At 66.8% G+C, this 20,070-nt stretch overlaps 5 protein-coding genes across 5 annotated transcripts; 2 read left to right on the top strand and 3 right to left on the bottom strand.

The window, feature by feature from the left end:
* Positions 1-2,579: 2,579 nt before the first annotated feature.
* On the top strand, positions 2,580-5,660 carry PFL1_05442 (uncharacterized protein; the record flags this gene model as incomplete). The annotated part of the gene is made up of 2 exons (XM_007882972.1): positions 2,580-4,774; positions 4,910-5,660. 2 exons carry the CDS (start codon positions 2,580-2,582, stop codon positions 5,658-5,660), a joined length of 2,946 nt encoding a protein of 981 aa, XP_007881163.1.
* A 1,066-nt stretch (positions 5,661-6,726) lies between these two features.
* Positions 6,727-9,332, bottom strand: PFL1_05443 (uncharacterized protein; the record flags this gene model as incomplete). Its single annotated transcript, XM_007882973.1, has 3 exons — positions 6,727-6,790; positions 7,241-8,606; positions 8,666-9,332. 3 exons carry the CDS (start codon positions 9,330-9,332, stop codon positions 6,727-6,729), a joined length of 2,097 nt encoding a protein of 698 aa, XP_007881164.1.
* Positions 9,333-10,164: 832 nt separating this feature from the next.
* On the bottom strand, positions 10,165-12,467 carry PFL1_05444 (uncharacterized protein; the record flags this gene model as incomplete). Its single annotated transcript, XM_007882974.1, has 3 exons — positions 10,165-10,451; positions 10,554-10,814; positions 10,949-12,467. 3 exons carry the CDS (start codon positions 12,465-12,467, stop codon positions 10,165-10,167), a joined length of 2,067 nt encoding a protein of 688 aa, XP_007881165.1.
* A 1,791-nt stretch (positions 12,468-14,258) lies between these two features.
* PFL1_05445 (uncharacterized protein) lies at positions 14,259-16,539 on the top strand (the record flags this gene model as incomplete). Its single annotated transcript, XM_007882975.1, has 4 exons — positions 14,259-14,697; positions 14,801-15,857; positions 15,944-16,187; positions 16,297-16,539. The coding sequence occupies 4 exons, from the start codon at positions 14,259-14,261 to the stop codon at positions 16,537-16,539; spliced, it is 1,983 nt and encodes a 660-aa protein (XP_007881166.1).
* Positions 16,540-18,667: 2,128 nt separating this feature from the next.
* Positions 18,668-20,047, bottom strand: PFL1_05446 (uncharacterized protein; the record flags this gene model as incomplete). The annotated part of the gene is made up of 1 exon (XM_007882976.1): positions 18,668-20,047. One exon carries the CDS (start codon positions 20,045-20,047, stop codon positions 18,668-18,670), a length of 1,380 nt encoding a protein of 459 aa, XP_007881167.1.
* Positions 20,048-20,070: the final 23 nt, after the last annotated feature.

Genomic DNA, 20,070 nt, shown 5'->3' on the forward strand with positions numbered 1-20,070 from the left:
CGAGCAACATTGTTGGGTGGGCCGAGATAGGAAGGCGCCGAGATCGGGAAGCGCCAACAATGGCTCGTTGGGCGGAGTCGATGGTGGTGATGCCGCTGCCGCTGCGAGGATGACTGTGGCGTCCATCTATGTCGTCTAATTTGCATGCCAGGGGGGACGGGGGACGGGAGAAAGGGAGGCAAGGTCTCGAACCCGAACCCGTACCCGGACTTTTACTCACGACTGCACGCCTGGCTGGGGCTGGTCATCGAGGCTTGATCGAGGCTTGAGGGAAGTTGGTACTGCAGCGGTTCGGCCGACGTCTCGACGACCAAGGTGCCAGACACAGCCCTCCGTCGTCGGCGCCGGACCAGGTCTGGATACCACCGTCAGCGCACCTACCAAGCAGTCGGATCCCTCGACGCTCGACGCGGGACGTTCAAGTGGCTGTGAATCTCATGCGACCATCCATACACGGTACGGTGGCATGGCTGCGGATCGTCTCGTTGATTCTCCGCTCGCAATCGGACCCCGTCTTGCGCTGCACGGTACCGCCAAGAGATGACAAAGTACCCGCGACCACCTACCTACCTTGCCCACCTCGAGCGTGTCGTGGCGTGATGCGAACATCGGACGTAGGCGCGTCGCCATCGGCCGACCGGGAGTGGAACGACGTGGGACTGTGCTGTTGTGTGCTCACCGCAATTCTCGGCCCTTTGTTTTTCGGAGCGAGCCCTATCTCGTCGATCGTCCGTCGCACGGGAATCGTCGGCAAAGCCGGGTTTCCAAACGTACCCGCTACCCGCTGCCCGCTGCGCGGTTCTGGCACCCTGCAACCAGACGGGATGATGCCGAAACCCCCCTGATTGGCGGGCATTTCCATCTGTTGCTCGCAACCCGAACGACGACGACGACGATGGCGCCCAGCCCTGCGCGGCGTGCAGCGGGCAGATGGCCTGCATCGCACGTCGGCACGGTCTCGCCTTGCTCTTGCTGCTGGTATCTTCCGGACGCCTGGGTGGGGCCGGGTGCGACGACGACACCTTCGTGCGATGACGGTACGCTTTCCGGGCTCGGCTGTCGGGTGCGGGGTCGTGCGAAAAGTGGCGTCGAGGTGATTGCGAATTCGGTGGGCGCTGCGCATGCGAATGGAGGTGGCCCTTTCGGATCGGTCTGGACCGGACCTCGGAGGCCCGGGTGTTGCTCTTGGCCTTGCTTGGCTCTTACAGTAGTAGCTCCGTGACTCCGCCCCCTGGCGCTGCGCAAGCCTGGCTCGAGTGTCGGCATGGCATCATGGGCGGCGATCTCGCCGGTGCACCGCTGGCTCCGTGTGGCGGCATCCTGCTGCTGCGACGTCGTCGAGGGCAGCAAGATAGCGCAGGATCGGTTGTCGATGGACGCCGCCGCCCTTGGCCCTGACACGAGCCGTGGGTAGGTTTTGTGCGCCCATGGTTCACATGACGGGAGCGGTCTGGCCCATGCGAGACACTGCGCCGAGACCTCGGGCGGACGGGCGGAGGTGTGTGCTGGCAGAGCTGTGGGTCTGCTGTCGCACTGTACCTGCTTCCGACGGGCCGATTGTCCGGACCGTGCGCCGGACATAACACAGCGGCTCGATGGCCGGACCTAGAGCCTGGTGGCGATATGCGCGAGGGAGAGCGGGAGCCGCAATGGGGGAGCGATGAAAGGAGGACAGCATCGTGGCGGCAGACATGGCACAAGAACAGGCAGCCGTTCCAGGTGAAAGGCATGCGGCGACAGAGCCGAAGAGCGGCACAGCATGGACAATACGATGCTGGCGCGAGACTGGGTCGCGAGTCGGGTCGTGAGAGCGGGCCAGGCGACGAGGGTCGGAGTCCGGTGTGGCGGCCTGGCCTGGCCTGACCTGTCTTTGCGCGTTGAGCTCGTCAAGGGCCCCGATCTAGCTGATGGGCGGTGCGGCACGATGTGTGCGCCGATGCCTGCGTGTGTGATGGTGGCCGTGTGACGTGCGGCTGCGTTGCTGAGATGCCGCGGTGCCGCGATGCTGCGATGATGGCCTTGGTGGTTGGGGGTGCGGATGCAAGAGTAGCGCAGCGGTGGACCGGTGTTGAGCTAGCCGGCGGGCATGGCGTCCAAGGGTGGGGGGCGTTTGGTGGTGTTGCTCGGTGTGCTGTTCTGTAATTTGCATGCCGTCCCTCTGTCGATGGTTGGCCGGTCGATGGCGGTGCAGCGTTTAGGCGTGGAGGGTGTGCGTCGAGGAGCGGAGAGCCAAGTGTTGGTGTGTTGGTCTGGCCGCTCAACCTTGGGAGCGAGCGCATCGTTCTGGGGCGCAGCGGGCGAGCCCTTCTGACTTCCAACTTCCGACTGCCGACTGCCGAGGGTGCAAAAAGGGCCAAAGCGGCGGGCGACGCGTTGTCGGCGCGCTCCGACGGGCGCGGAAAGCGGCACAGCGGCACAGCGGCTCTTCGTCGGCCCACACGCCCTCTTGACCGCCAACCACCACCATCACCACCTACCCGGCCTCTACCTCCTTGCTCGCCGTTTGCGCTGGGGCCGTCTTTGCGCATCGCCACCAGCGGCCATCTTGACGCGTACACAGGCCTACACTCACCCTCACCATGTCCTACCCGGGCACCCCCAGCGGCACCCCCTTTCGCGGCCAGCCCAGCCAGATGGCAGCCCACCCTGCCTACGCCGCCCAGATGCAGGTGCAGATGCAGATGCAGCACCAGCACCAGCACCAGCACCAGCACCACAGGCAGCCGCACCCCATCCAAGCACCACCAGCACCACCAGCAGCACCCTCACAACACCACCCGCAACAACAACTCCCACCGCAACACTTCACCCCCCACCACAGCATCCCCGCCCAACCTCACCCTCCGCATCCATCCTCCTTCCCCAGCACCCCGGCCCAAAACCGCCCCATTCACCCCTTGCCACAGCACAACCGCCTCCAGCACCTCCAGCACCCTCAGCAGCACGCCCCTCGCTCCCCCGCATCCGCTTCGCCCGCCGCCGCCGCAAGCCCGCTCCCCGCCCGTCCCTCCCATCCCATGCCCTCGGCCTCGACTCCCCTGACCTCGGCGCCCCCGAGGCACAGCCGCACCCACCGCGCCGCCGACGCTCCCCCAGATGCGCGCAAGCGGCCGCGCAAGATCATCGGCGACGGCTACGAGGCACCCTACCTCGAGCACGCCCCTACAAACCGCCTCCTCCTCTCGCTCAAGTCGGGCCTCAACACCCAGATCGACTGGGCCCTCTCCCGCCTCGCCGCAAATTCGCTGTCCAAGCACCACGTACTCCCCTTTGAAAAGGTCAGCGGCCTCGCAGACGCCCTCCTCGCCTACCCGCGCAGGCTCTGCGCTGCCATCAACGCCGAACCCACCGAGGCGTGGGACGGCCCCGACTTCGAGCAGCCACCGGGAGTCGACGACGTCGGCATCGGCGCAGGCAGCGACGGCGACCATCAGGCCGGCGCCACCTGGTTCGTCGGCGGTCGCGGCATCCCGCACCAGCCCTCGCTCGCCCAGTCGAGCAGCGTGCGCAGGAGGCTGCTCCTCATGCCCTCGTCGATCCATCGCCGCCGTGCCCGCATCGGCGCCTTGATCACATCCACCGCCGCCGCCGACGACGCAGACACCGACGACGACGACGACGAGGAAGAACTCGAGGCGTACCGCGACTTTAGCTTCGACCCGGCCCGCATCCCGGCCCACGCCGCCCTCATGCGCCGCGCCCTCGAGGCGGCCCTCATCCTGCGCAACATGACCATGCACTCGGCCAACGCGCGCCACCTCGTCTCGATCCGCGGCGTCCAGTCCCTCATCCGCGACGTGCTTGCCCTGCCCTCGATGGTCCTGGTCCGCGACGCCGACGCCGACGGACGGCCCCGCGCCGAGAGCGAAGAGTGGCTCGAGCTCGAAGGCGTGACCGAGCTGCGGCTTCACTTCCTCGATATTCTCGAGGGCATTGCTCCCAGGCTGCACCTCAGCCAGCGCGCCCAGTTCTCCATCGCAGCGCCCGGCCTCGCCGGCTGCAAGACGGCCAGCAGCAGCGACGCCGATGACGACCTGCAGCACCTCCCGCACCGCCGCGAGGTCCCGATCCTGCCCATCCCCAACCTCGCGGGCAATCTGCGCGCCGCCGATGAGATCTTCCTGCAGCTGCTCGACATGGCCCACAACTCGGCCGACCGCGCCTTTCTGCTCGGATCGCTGCGCTGCCTCTCGGCCATGTCGGCTTCGGAGAGGAACGAGTCGGCCTTTGTCGAGGCCGAGCTGCCCGGTGGACGCCAGTCGCCCGGGCTGCTGACGCGCTGCATCGAGCTGCTGCCGCTGACGCAGGACCCCGAGCTGATCGAGGCGGCCCTCGACCTCGTCTACCAGCTGGTCTGCATCGGCAACAATGGCCTGCGCCTGGCCGCACGCATGCCCCCGACGCCGTCGCCGGCCTCGGTCACCAAAGCGGCCACCTCTGCCGCCGTCGCATCCCTGCCACCAGCGGCCAAGGCGCTCGCCGCTGCGTCTGCCTCGGCCCGCAGCTTTGCCCGCACGTTTGCCACGGTCCGGCTGCTGGTGCGCAACCTGACCGTCGGCAAGACGATCTGGGAGCGCGACCACCGCCTTTCGCTCAACCGCGAGTGGTCGTTTGCGGTACCCGGCCGGTCCAGGGAGGCGGCCCGCAAGGACAGGGAGGCCCGGCTGCGCCGCCAGAACGAGACGGCCGAGGACCGCGCCAAGCAGAAGCGGCTGACGCGCAAGGAAAAGCAGGCCCTCGTCGCGCTCAACGAGCCCGAACGCGGCGTCGAATGGTGAGTGGCCTGTGTGGAGAGAGAGAGAGAGAGAGCCCGCGAGCGTAGCCTGCCGAGTCTGCAACCCGCTTGCTGATCGTGCTCGTTTCGCGCTCATCCCCCCCGTCGTCGACCCGTCCTTCCTTGCCGCCGCAGGATGAAGATCGTCTTCAGCGGCAACATGGAAAAGGAGGTGACGCAGATGGAATTCTGGACAGCGTACAAGGACGAGTTCTTTGCGCTGGCGCAAGCCAACCTGGCCGCCCCGCTGCAGCCGGCCGCCGACCTGATCCGGGCCGTGTCGCACGTGTTTCCCGGCGCGGCGGCCATGGTGGTCCCCGCCACGGCGCCTGGCACCCAGCCGCGCTTCGTCATCCGCGGCATCGAGGTGCGCGAGCGCGACCTGTCGGAGCCGTTCCAGTGCGGCTGGCGCAGCTGCCCGGCCAAGGCGACGCGCTCGGCCGAAGCGCAGCGCGAGCACGCCGAGACCCACGTCCGCTTCTCGCGCGACGGCGAGTGCCAGTGGCTCAGCTGCGACTTTGCCGTCGCCGCCGACGACGGCGACGACGCCAGGCGGCAGCAGCTCCGTGCGCATGTGCTGACGCACCTGCCAGACCTGGCAACCAAGGCGGCTGCCTCGGGCGAGGCGAAGAAGGCCGCCGCCGCCGCCGCCGCCACGGTCGTCGAGGCTGCGCGCCAGCACTCGGGCGAGCCGGCCGAGTTTGAGCGCAAGACGCTGCCCAACGGCTCGCGCTACATCAAGGCCAAGCGCGAGGCTAGCAGCGACGCGGCGCCGCTGCCGCTGCCCGATGCCGGGGGGCGCTGGCCTCACAGCGGCGGTCGTGGCCAAGGGCGCGGCGACGCCGGCGTCGGGCACGGTCGACAACCCCGGCGTGCTGACGTTTGAGGTGGCGCGAACGCCGTCGCACGGGCCCGAGGACAGCCCGTCGCCGCAGGGCATCGCCTTCGTGTCGCTGCTGGTGCTGCGCATGCTGACGCGCAACGCGGCCGCGGTGCTCGACAAGGCCGGCATCCGGAGTGCCGACGACGACGGCGTGGGCGGTGCGGGTGGAGCGGGTGGCGGTGAGGATTTGGGGCAGACGCTACGCGGCGAGGGCGACGACAAGTTTGGTCTGCCGCTCCCCTCGCATTTTGCCTTGGACCGATCCGGCCACGGCGGGAGTGGGATGGGTGGAACGGCTCGACTGTCGCTGAGCGCCGCAGCAGGCGGAGCGTCGAATGGCGGCCACGCGGGAGCGGGTGCCGCTGTGCGCTCGGCGGCAGGGGCGGGGCGGGGCGGGCCGACGATTCGGTCCAGGGGCAGGGGCAGGGGCAGGGGCAGGGGCAGGGGCAAGACTGGGCGGTGGATGCAGCGCAGCGATTCATGGATGCGATGCTGGCCGTCGAAGAGGACCTGGCCAACGAGGCCGGGCAGAACGATATCCTCTGCCGCTACCTCAACGAGACGCTCGTCGAGGTTCGTAAACGCGGCGCTGCGGAGCGCTACGGATTCGAGGATCTGCTCGTCCTTGCTGGACGGGATGCGGATGCGGTACAGCGCGACCAAGGTGCGGATGCGGGTGCGATGCAAGGCCAGGATACGGTCATGCCCCCCGCCGTCCCCGCCGTCGTCGCCGGCTGAGGTGCGAACCGGTCGATGCTGTCGACTCGAGAGACTGGGAGAATGAAAAAACGACTTGGGTTCGGATTCGATTCGATTCGATTCGATTCGACGATTGCCCTCTCATACGTCTGGCTTCTTCGCCTCTGTTTGCCAACCTAAGCTAGCGCGTGGGGGCATGCTACGCAATGTACCAGGCTTGTCGAACCTCGATATGGCGTCGACGAGCGAGCGCGCGCGCGCGAATCAAGCCACCTCGATTTCGACCTGGACCTGAACCTGGGCCGGAGTCGATCTAACCGCCCCACTGCCCCGACTCGAGACAGAGACAGGGACAGAGAACGAGACCGAGCTAGACCTGACCTTCCTCCTCTTCGCTCTCATCATCGCCGCCGCGCGCCGCCCCCTGGCCCTCCCTGGAGGCGGCGGCGACGGGGTAGGAGATTTTGATCCTCTTCCTCTTTTCCTCTTCCTCCCCCTCCTGGTCCTCACGACGTCTCGATGCATCCCCCACCCCCGCCCCCGTCGTCGTGGTGGTGGTGGTGGTGGACGAACGGGGCCGATCGCGTCTCGACGCATGGCCGTATCGCCTCGACGTGTCCCTCTCCCGATCCCTCTTTGATCCACCACCACCTCCTCCACTGGTGACGATCTCCTCATCACCGCCCACTCTGGACGGCGAGATCGAGGCGGAAGCGCGATGACGCTGATGCACCCCCGCCGAGGAAGATGACGGACGATCCTTCCTCTTCCTCGCCGCCCCACCACCTTCCTCATCCTCCAACCCCCTAGCACCGACCGAACCAACCGACTCCCTCCGACCGCCCCTCGCCGCGCCCATCTTTTCCCTCTGCCTCTTGACGAACCTGTCCCACGCCACCTCGACCGCCTCCCGATCCCCCTCGAGCTGGCGGTACTCTTTCAGATCCGCCAGGCGCGGCAGCACCTCGTCGAGCGGCGCATCCACGTCGAGCGGCGGCGCGTCAATCTTCTTGAACGCGTACCGCAGGTCGTCGATGGCGTGGCGTCGGCGCCGCTCCGCCCGGCGCCTTTCATCGGCCAAGCGCTGCATCACGGTGGCGTGCAGGTGGTGGAAGACGACGCGCAGGTCCGCCTCGCCCGGCAGACTCGATGCCGCCGCCGCCGCCGACGACGACGACGAAGACGAAGAAGGGGGCGACCGAGCGCCGCTGGGCGCGAGCCAGGATGCAAACTCGTCGTACGTCGTCGTCTGCTTGACCTCGTTGCCCGTCTTGGCCAGCTGCGCCTGGACCGCGCCAATGTGGCGCTCGACGAGCCGGTCGAGGTCGTCGACCATGTCGTGAAACAGGTCCAGCGGCGACGACCCGGCCTGGCCTACGAGGCGCAGGAAGCGCCCGTCGTCCTTGACCTTGTCAAACACCTGGCCCCACGTGCTGCGCGTCGTCAGCTCGCCGCGCTCCTTGAGCTCGACGAGGAGTTTCTTGTACTCGTCGCGGTTCTTGCGCTCCTTGCGCCGCTGCGCCGCTTCTTGCCGGCGCTGCGCCTCGGTCGCCTCCTTTTCGATGCCGTTCATGTGCTCGTCAAACACGATGAGCATGTCGGCCACGTCCATCGTCTTGAGGTGCGCATCCTGCGCGTACTCGTCCGACTCGAGCACGGTGCGGTGCGCGTCGCGCCAGCGCGTCAGCACGTCGGCCTCGAAGGTCTTGAGCAGCGACATGAGCATGTCCATGTTGCGGTGGCGGATCTCGCGCTGCGACGCCGCTTCGGCCTCCTGGACCTCGCGGATGACGGCGTCGTAGGCGGCGCGCGCCTCGTCGTCGTCGCGCGCCTCGCGGAAACCCGGCTGGTGGCCGCAGAGCTTCTTGAACGTGGCGAAGCTGTGGTACGGCTTGACGCGCGAGTCCTTGCCGGTCACCATGGCGCGGAAGACGGGCCGCAGCTGTTCGAGCCGCTGCGCCCTCTCCTCGGCCCGCTGCCTCTTGAGCCGCTCAATGTACTTGGCAAACGCGTTTTTGCGCTCGGCGATCGTCTTGAGCGCCTTGTACAGCGGCTCGGTGATGATGGCGCGCATCGTCACCTCCCACGTCCAGTCGACGTCGACCTTCTTTTGCTCGAGGAGCGAGATAAATGCCGCCTCGGCCGAGTTCTGGTCGCCGCGGAAGGGGCCCCCGGGTCGGCCCGGACGGCCGTCGAGGGCGGCGGGCGCTGGGGCAGGCTGGTGACTGCGGGCGTGACCGGCGTCGAAGCCTGGAGAGGAGTGCCGGCCGGGCTCGCCGACCCGCCGAGGGGGCTCAAGGCAGCCGCACCCGGAGACGGTCGGACGGGCATCGTCGTCGAAGCGGGCCCTGGCGGCGAGAAGCCTGGAGGCGGGCCATGGGGACGGACGCCAGCAGGTCCGCCGGGGCCGTAGCCGGGGCCAGCACCGTATCCGGGCGGAGGTCGGACGGGGCCGGCGGCAGGGTCTATGGGATGGTGCTGCTGGTGGTGCATGGGGCTGGCTGCGCTGAAGCCGGGCGCCAAGGGCGAGGCGACGTGGGCCATGGGCGACGCCATGCCCGGGCCGCCGCTGGCGCCGCCCATCCTGGCTGCAGCGGGTAGCGAGGGAGTGCCGCCATGGGGTGTGACGCTGCCGTTGGGACCGACGAGAGGTGGCGCGGCCGCCGCCGCAGCAGCAGAGGGGGTGGATTCGCCGCCTCCAAACTGCTCGAGGAGCTGCTTGACCTCGGGGGGCAACGTCCAGGTCGACTGCTTGGTCTCTGCGTGGACGTAGTAGGAGCGGTCGCCAGACTTGTACTCTCTCCACGGCGTCGAGTCGAGGGCGCGCTCGCGGGGCGTCTTTAGCTCGACGGGCTTGTCCCACACGCTGCGCTTGTCGATGGTGTGGTACCAGTAGGGGCGTCCCTGCGGGTTGCGATACTCGACCCAGACCGAAGCCGAGGGCGGGGCCAGCTGGGGCGGCGGAGGCGCTGACATGGTCGTCGGTGTGCGCGCGGAGGCGTCGTCGTGGTGATCTCCGCGACAGAGGGACGCGGAGGGTATGCGTTAGCGGTGGTGATGGCAGGAGAGGCGGTGGGCTATGGGCGATGGTGGAAAGAAACCAAAGGGACGCGGCGCCAGCCAGAACCAAAAACGCAGACGGCCAAACGGCGGCAGGTGGAGGAAAGCTTCGCACCCAGAGCCCAGTCGACCAAATCCCGCTCGCCCTCGACTCGACAAATCTCGCGCGAGAACAGCAGCATCAGTCCCCTGCAGTCTGCCCAAGGTCTGAACGCGTCTCGAGTGCTCCGGCTCGATACCCTACTACTAGACGCACCGTCAGGATAGTGTGTTTGAGTGAGGTGGCTAGCGACGGAGCACTCCAACGAGCTCGATGCTCAATCCCTCGCCCTGCTGCAGCCACACTGACCCTGAGTTGACAGCCTGTACCGCCGCAAGAAGCCCGAGAAAGCTTCCTACGCCCACCGCTGCTTGTCGTGTGCCCCTGGCCTACATCCGACCTTGATGGAATGGCAGCGACGGGGACCGTCATCATCCGGCACGCGATCCAGACACAGACATGGTACACGCGACCGCAGACAGCGTCAGGGGCGTCCATCCGTCCGTAACGTAATGAGATAGTCTATCGCGCATCGTGTGCAAGGTGAGAGAGGGCGAATCTGGAACGAGGAGCAGGGGTAACAGCGTGCGTGTATGTTGGTCGTGGATGGTCGTGGTCGTTGCTGCTGCTCGTTCTTTCCGGCAGTCGAGAGGTGGCCATCTTGGGACCACGTGTCTTCCTCGTTCTTTTCCGTCTCGGGCATGCCCTCTAGTGCAGGCGGGCTCCCCTGGTGTCGTATGGCAAGAGGGCAAGAGCGACGGGGCAGAGGAGCGTGATGCCGCCCGCGAGGTAGAGGATATTCTTGGCCTGCTGCTCGGGGTCGGAAGCGTCAAACGAGTCGGCGGCCAGCGGTGCAACGATGCCCGCGATGCGGCCCAGCGTCGACGCCAGGCCCGATGCCGTCCCGCGCACCTGGGAAGGGTAGATTTCCGGGACAAAGGCGTAGAGGATCGAGTTGAAGAGGGACTGGAAAAAGTACTCCATTGCGTTGAAGCCTGCAATCGTCGTTGCATCGAGGCGCAGGATAGGAGAGTGTCAGAGACTCGGGCGACGAGTGCGTGGGTGGCCGCCCCGTGGGCCGCAGCGGCGGGACTCACCGACAGACGCCGCCTGGGAGTTGACGATGGTGAAGAGGAAGAAGCTGACGGCCATCAGGGCCGACGATACGACCATGGCCCACTGCCGGCCCAGCCTAGGCACCTCGATCATGGCGGCGCCGAACGCAACGGCAAATATGCCCGGGAAGTAGATGAGCACGTAGTTGCGGTACGTCGTCGAGATCGACGTGTCCTGCTCGGCGCCCTTGGCCCGCAGGATCTGCGGCAGGTAGAAGCCGGCCAGCGTGAAGCCCCAGAAGTCTGTTGGCGATCGAGTGCGAGTGAGGGAGAAGAGACGCGTCGGCGGGTAGAGAGAAAGCGGTGAGCGGTCGGCGTCTGCAAGCAGGCAATCACCATGGCCGAGCCCGACGACCGAGCGTCGGCGCGACACGTACCGGCAATGAAGGTGATCCAGATGATGATTGTCACGCGGGCCATGGTCTTGTTGGCAAAGAGCGTCTTGGCGTTGGTAAACAGCTTGAACATGTCCTTGGCCGACCGCTTGGCCGTCTCCATGCGCGTCTCCTTTTTGCGGGCCGCCTTGACGGCCTCGCCGTCGACCTGCTCGACGCCGAGCCTGCGCGCAGCCTCGTTGAAGTCGTCGAGGGTAAAGAGCGGCGGCGGCGCCTTGTTGGTCTTGGCGATCGAGGAGACGATGCGCAGCGCCTTTTCGTCCTCGCCGCGCGCCAGCAGGTACTGGGGCGACTCGCGGAAGCTAAAGATGAAGAAGCGCCCGACAAAGATGAGCCAGGTGATGCAGCCCAGCGTGTAGAGCGTGTAGCGCCAGCCCATGTTGTCGGCCTTGGTGCAGCCCTCCTGGGACTCGCACGAGTACTTGGGGATGAAGCCGTAGGCGATGCCCGAGCAGACGAGCACGCCGAGCGGCTGGAACAGGCTCAGGGCGGCCACGAGGAAGCGGCGATTGGTCGGCAGAAACTCGAGGGTGATGGTGGCGTCGATGGGGATGTTGCCGCCGATCGAGAAGCCCAGGAAAGCCGCCAGGACGCACAGGGTGTCGAACGAGTTGGCGCCGCCGGCGGCGATGCCAAAGATGGCCGAGATGAACGTGGTCAGGTAGAAGGACCACTTGCGCCCGACGACGTCGACGGCCAGGCCAAAGACAAAGGCGCCGACGGTGAGACCGGTGCTGAAGGCGGTCTGGAGCGGGCCCGTCTTGCCGCCGTTTGTCTCGTCATAGAACTCGTAGCTGATCTGGGTGGCGATGAGGCCGAGCGCCTGGGCCCAGAGGAGGTCGATAAAGTAGCCGCAGCCGCAGAGGAACCAGATGCACCAGGCGTACCGCTTCATCCCCATCCGGTCCATCTCGGCGCTGATCATCAGGCTCTTGTTCTCGGCGAGCGTCTTGGACGGGTCAAAGATGTCGTCAAAGGTGAGCTCGCCCTCGACGCTGGCGCGCGATCCGACGCGCCGGACCGTGGTGCGCGGGCCGTCGCCGTCGACTTCGGCATTGGCGGCGGCGGCGCCCTCTGTGCTGTCCTTTTGGGACTTGTACGAGGCGGTGCGCTGCATCTTGATGGATGTCGTGCTGGAGCGCTTGTTGAGCGACGTGGGGCGGGACGAGGAAGAGGGGCGGGAGAGGGACTTTGCCTTTGCCTTGCCGGTGCGCGATGCGGAAGAGGACGGATCGCTGCGTTGACTGCCCAGGAAGGGCTGGTGGTCGTCTGCGACGTCAAAGTCGCTGTCCTCCGAGTCGGTCGTCGTCGTCGTCGTCGTCGCCGTGGAGCGGTGGGTATACGCCGAGTTGCGGGCGGCTGCGGCGGCCGAGGATGACGACGAGGGATGCGCGAGGTCTGCGACCGACTGGCGAGGGGTGGATTCGTGGGACTGGTAGGAGGCGTGCTGGTTGAACGAGGAACGGAGGGCTTCCTGCGATGGCGAGTGAGATGGAGGCATCTAGGTAAGAGGATACCGAAGGCGGACCAGACGAGGCAGGAGACGGGGCGGAGAGGAGAGAAGCCAAGAGCAAAGGGAAGGAGGAGCTGGCCCGAGGGGCAACTGGCAAGGCGAGTGATTGGATGGCCAGGACGGCTTGGGCAGGCGGCCAAAGGGGCGCAAAAGTGGCCGACACCGGCGCAACACGCTGCTCGTCTGTCCGCTGAGGCTGACGAGGTGAGCGGGACGGATCAGCCGTACGTGCGTGACCGCTGTGCGGCAGGATAGCGTGGGACGGTGGCGGGCCGAAAAGGGGGCAGCGGGTGGCCAGAGGAGGGCGCGTCGGCGAGGATCTCGCTAGGGTTGGAGCAGGAGGGCCAGGCGGTCGAGGGGCAGATCGAGTCGAGGTCGGGGTCGTGGTCGTGGTCTTGGTCGTGGTCAACAAGAGGCACCGGCGACGAGCAGGGGCGGCCGTGGAAATCCCTTCTTGGCTCGCTCGTTTATGCCACGAGATCCTGGCCGCTTGCCTGCCGCCTGTTGTCGTGGCTGGCCTCTGCGCGGATGACGGGCAGCACAAAGACAGGTAGGCAGGCCAGGGTTACCGACGGCGAGTATCGCTAGGCGAGCCCAGGGGGCAAGAGAGAGGTCTCGGATGGCACCCGGCCGCCGAGACTGGCCATAGGGAAACTCGACGTACGGCGAGGAGCGATGGACGACGCTCAACGTAACGTCGTACACCTGCCTACACGCCCACTTGGACAAATAGCCGCCCAAGGTGGCAGCCGAGCTCATATGGCAAAGAGCAGGCAGGGAAGGACGAGCAAGCAAGCAGCAAGGGTTTCCCGACAGGAGAGGGGCAAGCGGCGCCCTGCCTGCTGATGGCAGCCAACAGCGGAGGACACTCCGTTCACCCCGTCCACCTACATATCTCCCCGAAGGCCGGCAACCTCAGACAACCTCACAAAGCCGCTCTCGACACCACCAGCATCGCCACTACTACAGTACTGCCATCGTCATGGCTTGGATACGAGCAGCGCGAACCTCTCTAACTATCCCTGGCTTGCGGGTGGTCGGTCTTTGAACCACCCCGTCCGACGGCGCAGGTAGAGGCGGTACGCACAGCGGGGCAGGGGCGCAAGCAAGCAAGGGTCCTACAGCCGGCCGGCCTCTGCTGCTGCTAGCGCCGCTACATACGCGCGCAGCGTTGAGCCGCTGCTGAGCTGCCTGCCAGCCGTGCGTCGCTGCAGGGTCCGCTCCTCTTCCGCGCTGGGCATCTCGCCCAGCAGCAGCTGCTGCCGCCTGCGCTGCCGCCGCCTTTGCCCGGCCTCGCCTGGCCTGGCCCACGCGGCCGCACAGGCGCCTGGCTGCCTGGCTCCCTGCCTGCCTGTGGCCCCCATCGGATGAGCCGCTGCTGGCCTGCCTGCTTTGCTCAGCCAAAAAAGCACCGTCAGCCAGGCAGGCGGGCTTGGCTCATGGCAGGAATTTCGGTCGGCCCTCCGATCGAGCATCGCAGCCAGCCCCTCGACCTCCTGCCTCGCCCCTCGACCCTCAACGGCCGCGGATCCGAAACCGGCTCCACACACAAAAATCGGGGCCCGGTTACGAGAAGAAAGCGTCCGGCCGACCCGAGTCGAGTCCAGAAGTCGGACCTTCCGGACTCGAGTACGTGGTGGTGGTAGCGAGCAAGCGTTGCCCGCCCGCACCGCCATCGCCCCCACCACCACCATCGCTGACGCCTCGCGACCGACCCTTGGACGCGCTGCAACACTCGCGCTAAGGCACACGGGAAAGTGCACGCACCGCCTCGCTACGATGGCGCTGCAGCACACGCTCCTCATCGTCGGCGGCAGCGGCTTCCTCGGCTCCGCCATCTCCAAGCAGGCGCTCGCAAAGGGCTGGAAGGTCATCTCCATCAGCCCCTCGGGCAAGCCCTACCTCTCTCCCGCAGGACACCGCCCATCGTGGTCCTCGTCGCCTAACATCTCCTGGCACGCCGCAGATGCCCTCGACCCCGCCTCCTACTCACACCTCGCCGCACAGTGCACCGCCGCCGTACACACCGTCGGCATCCTCCTCGAGGCAGACTACAAGCCAAAGGACAAGGGCCTCCTCGGCGTCATCGGGGGCGCGCTCCAGGGCGTGGCAAAGGGATGGGGCTACGCCGGACCTTCGTCCCAGAACCCGCTCCAGGATGATCGCACCTCGGGCAAGCGCCGCCAGATGTCGTACGAGGTCATGAACCGCGACTCGGGTGAGTGCATATCGTCCTCGAGCGCCAAAGCGAGCGCAAAGGAGCGGTGCTGACCCTGCTCGTCCGTTTCGTCATCGTCCTTCTCACCCAACCTGTCCCACAGCCGTCTCGGTGGCCCACACTTTCCTCTCCGCCCTGCAGAAGCGCCAGGCCGAGCGCGGCTCCACCTCGGACCCACCCTCTCCGGCCCCGTTTGTCTACATCTCGGCAGAGGACCTCTTCCGACCCGTCGTCGATGCCCGGTATATTACCACCAAGCGCCAGGCCGAGAAGATGATCACCCGCTTGTCGGAGCAGTATGGCCAAGCCCTGGTCCGACGCGCACCCGCCGGCAGCAGCGGCAGAGCCGCGCCCGCAGAATTCCTTGACGCAGATGGTGCCGGCCTCTCGCTCGAGCTGCAGGACGAGGCAGCGTCGTCTTCTGCTTCGGTCGAGGTGGGCGCCGCTGCCGCCGCCGACTCGCTGCCCGTCGAGCTGCTTCGGCCCGTCTTTATGCGGCCCGGCCTCATGTACGAGCCGCACAAGCGTCCGCTCTCGACCCTGCCCGCCGCCATCCTCGAGGCCTCGGCCGCCTTCCACAAGTCTCCTCCCCTGCCCCTGCCCCTTCCTACACCGGCATCACTGTTGTCGAGCGCCTACACGCCGGCGTCTTTGCGGCCGCTGGCCAAGCTGCTCACGACGCCGCCGCTCCACATCGACACGGTCGCCAAGGCCGTCTGCAAGGCCATCGAGGACGACGCGATCCGCGGGCCCATCGACCCGCTCCAGATCCGCCGGCTGGCTGGCTGGAGAGAAGAGGGTGGTGCTGCGGCGGCCAAGGCGGCGGCGGCGGAGGTCGACCCGGCTCACCTCGTCCACCCCTCGCATCGCCCCGGCGCGCCCGATCCGGCAGCAGCGGCGACCGCAGCACGCAAGCTCGACTCTGGCAACCCGTTCGCCGCCACCACCCAGCCTCACCATCGCCGCTTCAGCAGCGTCGCAGGCAGGCGGACGCAGCGGTCGTTGTCGCCCAGCCACCGCCGGAGATCCTTTTTCAGCCTCCCGGATCTCGGCAAGCTGGCGTCGAGCACCATCAACGCGGCGACGGGGTCCGGCGACGGCGCTTCGGGCCACACTGATGAGCACGGGCGGCAGGTCTACGAGACACAGCGGATCCTCTCGTGAGCATACCCGTGACCTCTGTGGTACCGTTTCCGCGAGGTTCGCGCATGCTGACCTCCCCTTCTCCGCTGCATCCCCTGCGCAGGCACTCGGTTCCGCTGCTGTACCGCGTCGTCTCGGACGTCGATGCGTACGAGCACTTTGTGCCCTACTGCCAGAGCTCGACGGTGCTGGGCGACGAGCCGCGCTTCAAGGCGGCGGCCGAGCGCGGCGAGGCGGCCTCGGACGGCGCCGACACGGCTGTGCTGGCCGATCTCAGCGTCGGGTTCGGCAGCTTCCAGGAGCGGTACACGAGCCAGGTCAGGATGAAGAAGGACGCCTGGGTCTCGGTGAGTCGCGGCTGCCTTCGACGTCCGCCACTTTGCCTGCTCTCTGCTTGCCGCCCTCCTGCACCACCGAACGCACACTGACCCCGCGCCCTCTGCACCGCTCCGACAGGCCGAGGCGGTCCAGCCCAACCCGATCTTCAAGCACCTCTCGACCGTGTGGACCTTTGAGCCGATCGCCTCCCCTTCTTCGCCGGGCGCGCCCGAAAAGACGCAGGTGACGTTCCGGCTGTGCTACGCGTTCCGCAACCCGCTCTACGCCACCGTCGCCGGCGGCGTGTTTGAGCGCATGAGCGCCCAGATGATGCACGCCTTCCAGCAGAGGGCGCGCGAGGTCGCTGCCGCGTCGGCCTAGTCGGTCCGATGGTCGATGGTGTGCCGTGGGTGACGGTGGGTGGCGTCAAGAGAGGGGAGCGAGCATCTTGTGACTGTGATGGTGCCCGTCTAGTCGAATGCACCGATGATGGCGAGTCGAGGGAGCCTGGTTTGCTGCTAGTCGCTTCAACTGCGCTTGGGGTCCGGCAAGGGGCCACTCTGAAGTCCACAGCCCGCTCGCTCCAACATACGCATTGATGCCACCGTCCGCCGTCGATAGCCGAATTCAGCCCGACCCAGATGCCTAGCTCTAGCTGCAAGAGAGACCTATCTCGGCGCTGCTGTACCACCACGGCCACCACCTCTCCCCCTCGCCTGGTCTTGCTATCGGCGGCGATTGCCCGCCACAGCGCGGTCCGTTGAACGAACGAGGCGTCGCGATAAGCGCCCTGTGCTCTGTCGGAGGCGAGAGCAGCGCAGCACCTCGATAACTAGGCACCTGGCATCGATCGAGGTAAAAGCCCCCCCCCCCTCTCACGGGCCATTTCCGCCTGCCGCGCCCTACCCCCGCAGCAAAATTCCACCCCCCCCGAAAATACCCCCACCGCGACAACCGTCATATACGCAACTCGGGCTCGCCTTTGACGAAACCGAATACCCTTTCGAGCCCTATTAACTCAGCGGTTAGAGTGTGTGGCTTATAAGTTCCATTGGGCGGCGCGCCCTTGGGTTTACAACAGTGTCGGGAGTTCGAATCTCTCATAGGGCAGGAAACCATCATCATTTTTCCTGCCGTCGTAGTCGTCCTCGCCTCGATTGGCCCTTTTCTTTTGGCCTCTTGCCTTTTGCGAGCCCCGGGCGCCGACGATGCCAGCTTTTGAAGGCAGAGGGAAACGAGCGTCGACCACGACTGCCCGCTGCGTGGTCGGAGGGGGATGTGCGCGGTCGGAGGGAGATGTGCGCGGGCGGCGGGAAATGTGCGCGGCCTGCGTTGGACTGTCGGGCGCGCTGCGCGGTGGGCAGGAATCCGACCGACTTTGGCTCGCCATGCGAATGCGACGGTGGGCGGTGAGGGGCCGAAGTCAAAGGTGTCGTTCTGGACGGGGACCCCCGCTCCGACATCTGCAGCTAACTGTCGCCACCATCGTGGCGCAGGCGCGCATCAGGAGCGGCCGACCAGACGGAGCCACAGAAGCCGAGCTGAGCCAAGCCAAGCAGAGCGGAGCGGAGCAAGACGCGCGTCCCTCGACAGGCTACGACCGCAAGTAGGGCCTGGCAGGCGGGGACGAGCCGGTCCAACCGTGACGGTCCGTTCCTGTCCCTGTTCCTGGCACCAGCACGATCCTACATACCACCAACGCAGCGTATGCCGGGCGAGTGGGCGCGAGAGGCGATGAGCAGGCAGGCAAGCAGGCAGGCAAGCAGCCAGGCCCAAAGGGCAGCCAGCGACAAGGCTGGGTTCACCCGAGGTACGCTGCGCTGCGCCTGCGCTGCGCCTGCGCCGCGCAAGTCGACGCGGGCTCGAGAGCCCCTCGACGTCCCAAGTGGCCCCACCCGTCGCTCTCGGCCCTCCGTAACGTCCACCGTGAGTTGATCAACGAGCTCCCCCAGTGCAAGAGTGGCAGGGAGTCCCAGTCCAGGTCGTCTGAACCTAGAACAGGCCACGTCCGTCCCATAGACCGCACCGTCCCAGTTCTCGGCCCGTTTCCCTAGCACACCTGCAGTACAGCCTGTATATATAGTAAAATCGGCGCGGTATTCACGTGAGCATTGATAGTGTAGGGGTATCATGAGTCGTTGCCACTCATCGTCCGGAGCATCCGACGATTAACCGATTCGACTCGACCGGGGTTCGAGTCCCCGTCAATGCATCCTTTTTGCTTCCTTTCCAGGTCTGGAGTGCCGGCGACCTCCCTTTTGCTATGCTGTGTTGAGGGCGCTTGCGAGCACAGGCGAGAAAAGGAGGGCAAGGAGGGACATGCGAGCACACCAATAGGATAGGTAGAAGGACACAGAGGACACACAAGCCACGATGCAGGCGGATTGACAGGGTAGAAGAAGGGCACGCCAGGATCAGGCGGCGTGGTTTTGATTGCAAGATGCATGAGCTGGTCGACGGCGTGTGAAGCCCGTCCGAAGACAGGTACCAGGCGAACCTGGGCGCCGCATCAGTCGTCGTCGTCGCCCATGGCCATGTCGGCTTCGCCGTCGTCATCGTCCTGCTGCGCCGGGGCGGGCGCCTGGCCATTGGGGCCGGCCTGGGCCACGGCCGCCTCGGCGGCATCGGCATCCGCACCGGTACCGGCGCCGTCGACGAAGCCGGGTCCGCTGGCCTGCGCAGCGGTGTCCTCGGCATTCTGGCCGCCGTCCTCGTCGCTGGGCCAGTCAGCCTCCTTGAGGTAGGCGCAGATGACCAGCCTGCCTCCAAACTGGCGCCCGGCAATGGCGCGCAGCGCCGCGGCGCACTCGTCGACCTTTTCGTACCGCACGTACACCCTGCCCACGCCCTCGCGCTCCTCGTCGGCCTTTTTGTCCTCGCTGGGCTCCTGGGTGCGCTTCCACGTCTGGGCGGCGGCGCCCTTGGACTTTTTGGCGGGCCGCGGGATGCGCACGTCGGTCACGTTGCCGTACTTTGTGCACTCGTCGCGAATGTCCTCGACAATGTCGGCATACTCGTCGTCCGACTGCAGCTCCTCGGGCGTCACCATGTTGAGCATCACCATGCAGCTCGTGGGCTCGCCGGCGTCGCCGCCGTTGCCGGCAAAGTTGCGCAGCGAAGGGGGCAGGTTGGCCACGCCGCCGCTGCCGAGCGGGCCGGCGTTGGGGCCCGTGCCGGCGGCGCCATGGGCGTTGCGGCGGTCGTTGCCCATGCTCGCGCGCTGCACCACCAACTTGCGGTCGGCCAGCTCCATGTCGTTGAGGCCCTGGCACGCGAGGTCGGTGAGGGCCGGGTCGACGTACTCGCAGAACGCGAAGCCCTTGGACGCGCCCGTGCCGGCCTCCTTGACCAGGTTAAAGGCGCGCAGCTCGCCAAACGACTGCAGCAGCTCGATGATCTGCTCGTCGGTGAGGTAGGTCGGCAGGCCGCCGACGAAGATCTTGTTGGGCGAGTCGGGCACGTTGGTGCTGATGACGCCGGGCACGTGGATGTTGGGCGGCGGTCGGACGTCGGGCCCCGTGTAGTCCTTTGGCCTGCGGATCTTGAGCGACTGCGACTGAAAGACGATTCCGTCAAACGACATGGCGTTGGTCGCCTCGTCCGGGTTGCGCAGCTCGAGGAAGGCGTAGCCCTTTTCCGGGTTGACCTGGGCCGCCACGCACGGATCGCCCTCCTCGGTGTTGAGCTTGAGCTCGCGCATCTTTTCGTTGAAGAAGCCGCACAGGTTGGCCTCGGTCGCCTCGAGGGTGACGTTGCCAATGTACAGCCGCCTCGCCTGCCGGTTCGACGACGGCTCGGGGCGGTGGTCGTGGTGGTGCGGCGGAGGCGGCGGCGGCAGACCGGCGGCAAAGTCGGGGCGCGGCGGCATACCGTGCGGGGGAGCGCCCATGTGGATCGGCGGCAGGTTGCGCG

Source organism: Pseudozyma flocculosa (assembly GCF_000417875.1).
Source record: "Pseudozyma flocculosa PF-1 unplaced genomic scaffold scaffold00019, whole genome shotgun sequence".
NCBI classification, from domain to species: domain Eukaryota; kingdom Fungi; phylum Basidiomycota; class Ustilaginomycetes; order Ustilaginales; family Ustilaginaceae; genus Pseudozyma; species Pseudozyma flocculosa.